Source organism: Brassica oleracea, chromosome C6 (genome assembly GCF_000695525.1).
Source record: "Brassica oleracea var. oleracea cultivar TO1000 chromosome C6, BOL, whole genome shotgun sequence".
Lineage (NCBI taxonomy): Eukaryota > Viridiplantae > Streptophyta > Magnoliopsida > Brassicales > Brassicaceae > Brassica > Brassica oleracea.
The window spans coordinates 26,623,602-26,625,940 of NC_027753.1; the positions used below are offsets into that span (position 1 = coordinate 26,623,602).

Below are 2,339 nucleotides of genomic sequence, written 5' to 3' on the forward strand. Positions count from 1 at the left end.
TGATTTTAATTATAGATTTGATTATTTTATTTGAAGGTAGAAGCATTTTTATTTTTTTGTTCATTTATTTGAACATGTAATATATTTTTAATAAATGACTGTGTTGACAATATGACTCCAAAATTCATTTTATATGATCTCAAACTAAATAATTATGATTTTTGGTATAAAACCGAATAAACCGAAAACCGACGGTATATAAACCGAACCAAACCGAAGTAAATATGGATTTAGAATGGTAGTTATATTTTACTAACCGAAATACCGAAAACCAAAAGAAACCGAACCTAAATCGAACCTATATCCGGAGTGAACACCCCTAAGCGAAACCACCTAATAGTGACACAAACTTATTAATTATATGTAAAATACGCACACTATTAAACCACCAAAGAGTTTATGGAATTAACAAGGGAAATAGCAGATACACTTGTGAGCTGGGAAGACATAGTTGCAAGATCCATGTCGTGCTTTCTCAAGTCGAATGCACTGATTCTTACACGCATTATTGTTTCCACAAACTCCTGACCATGTCCCACTTGGCCTCTCACACAACTTCTGTGCTTCCACCATTGTTGGCGCTTCTGTATACACATATCCCACAAGGTTAATTATCAAATAATACGAAAAAGAAAAAAAACTAAAATTCATTTTTCCATGCATGTGATAAGGTCATTATACTCACCGAAACCAGCAAAAAGGACAAGAGCAGCAAAGAGAAGGACAATGATGGAAGCAAACTTAGCCATGATCAGTACTAATAAGTAATATATACCTAGTCTTTAATGTATGTGTATGTGTGTGAAGTGTGAAGAAATTAGCTTAAGATCAACCTCTATTTATACTGGAGAAAAACGATGGGGTGTTAGTTTTTCACGACGTGTGTATCTTGCGATAAAAGTTTTTAACCCCACAAATTAACTAAACAACCGTTTCCTAGTAGACAATGTTAACACGCAAGTAGCTCATGACAGAAGATAAAATGTTGACAAATTGATAAACAGTGTGCTGATCGATTACTGGTTTCACTGCTAAATTGTTCATTTGCAATTTGAATCGGTGGCTAAAATGACTGTGCACATAGCCGTTTTGTTTGTCTTGGTCAAGAAGTTATATATCTTCACCAAGTCTATTAGGTTACACAAGTGGAAGTTATTTGTCACGACCAAATCCCATCTAATTTGAACGTGGATATGTTTCTTCTTCTCAACTTCATCGCCTTATACGCAAACCTTGATAATAAAAGCCACGTACCAACATCTTGCTTCGTTGCCTTACTAAGAGAGCCCCAGCACAAGCCACGGACAAGTAGCTGTTATGTATATGAGGGTAGATTAGTCTTTATGTAATCCCTAGATTAATCTTGTACTTAGTATAAATACTGTATTATACTAGTCTAATAAATCATTCAGTTTACAATCTATATGGTATCAGAGCAGCGATACTTAGGGATCTAAAAAAATTTTTCTGCCGTGGTCAACATAAACCTTCTCTTTCTCTGCTCTCATGGCTTCTCCTGCATCAAACAGTGAGACCATCAATATCTCTGAAACACAAAGCATTCTCAACCTCAACATGACGAATGTTACTAAACTTAAGGCATCCAACTTCTTGATGTGGAGCTCCAGGTCCTTGCTCTGCTTGATGGATATGATCTAAGCAGCTACATCGACGGATCCGGCATCATACCGTCCCCGACAAACACCGTCGATGGCGTCACCACACCTAATCCGGCCTATGCGATTTGGAAGAGACAAGATAGGCTGATTTATAGCTCTCTACTAGGTGCTATCACCGTGACGATCCAGCCAATTCTCTCCACCACCACAACTTCCTATCAGATCTGGGAAACTCTCTCCACGACCTACGCTAAACTGAGCAGAGCTCATGTGAAACAAATACGTCAGCAACTCAAGACCTGGACGAAAGGCACCATGACTATCGACGCTTACGTTCAGGGATTTCTCACCCACTTTGATCAATTGGCTCTCCTCGGGAAACCGATTGAAATCGAGGATCAGCTCGAGTATGTCTTGGACGGTTTACCGGACGAGTACAAGCAGGTCGTCGATCAAATCGAAGGCCGCGACACTGCTCCTTCCATTGCTGAAGTTCACGAGAAACTTCTAAACTTTGAAGTCAAGCTTCAGAGCAAAACAACCACCCCTGCTACAACACCAATTACGGAGAATGTAGCTAACTATCGTGGCTCAAACCAAAGCAACAACACTCGCAACAGCAGCTATCAAGGTCGTGGCTCCAACAACAACCGCAACCAGCAACAAACATGGCAACAACAACAGTTCTCTACTCCTGGTGGTCAACCTCCTCGTGGCTAC

General features: G+C 39.5%; 1 protein-coding gene across 1 annotated transcript; it reads right to left on the reverse strand.

Moving 5' to 3' along the window:
* Window positions 1-375: 375 nt before the first annotated feature.
* LOC106299129 (defensin-like protein 1) lies at window positions 376-797 on the reverse strand. The gene is made up of 2 exons (XM_013735266.1): window positions 686-797; window positions 376-584 (listed from the first exon to the last, which is right to left on the reverse strand). Exons 1-2 carry the CDS (start codon window positions 747-749, stop codon window positions 406-408), a joined length of 243 nt encoding a protein of 80 aa, XP_013590720.1. The 5' UTR covers window positions 750-797; the 3' UTR covers window positions 376-405.
* Window positions 798-2,339: the final 1,542 nt, after the last annotated feature.

Excerpts from the sequence above, each read along its gene's own strand:
- LOC106299129 (XM_013735266.1), bottom strand. The coding sequence starts at position 749 with ATGGCTAAGTTTGCTTCCATCATTGTCCTTCTCTTTGCTGCTCTTGTC. Across the intron at positions 585-685 it reads TGTCCTTTTTGCTGGTTTCG|AAGCGCCAACAATGGTGGAA; the intron begins GTGAGTATAATG and ends ATGTGTATACAG.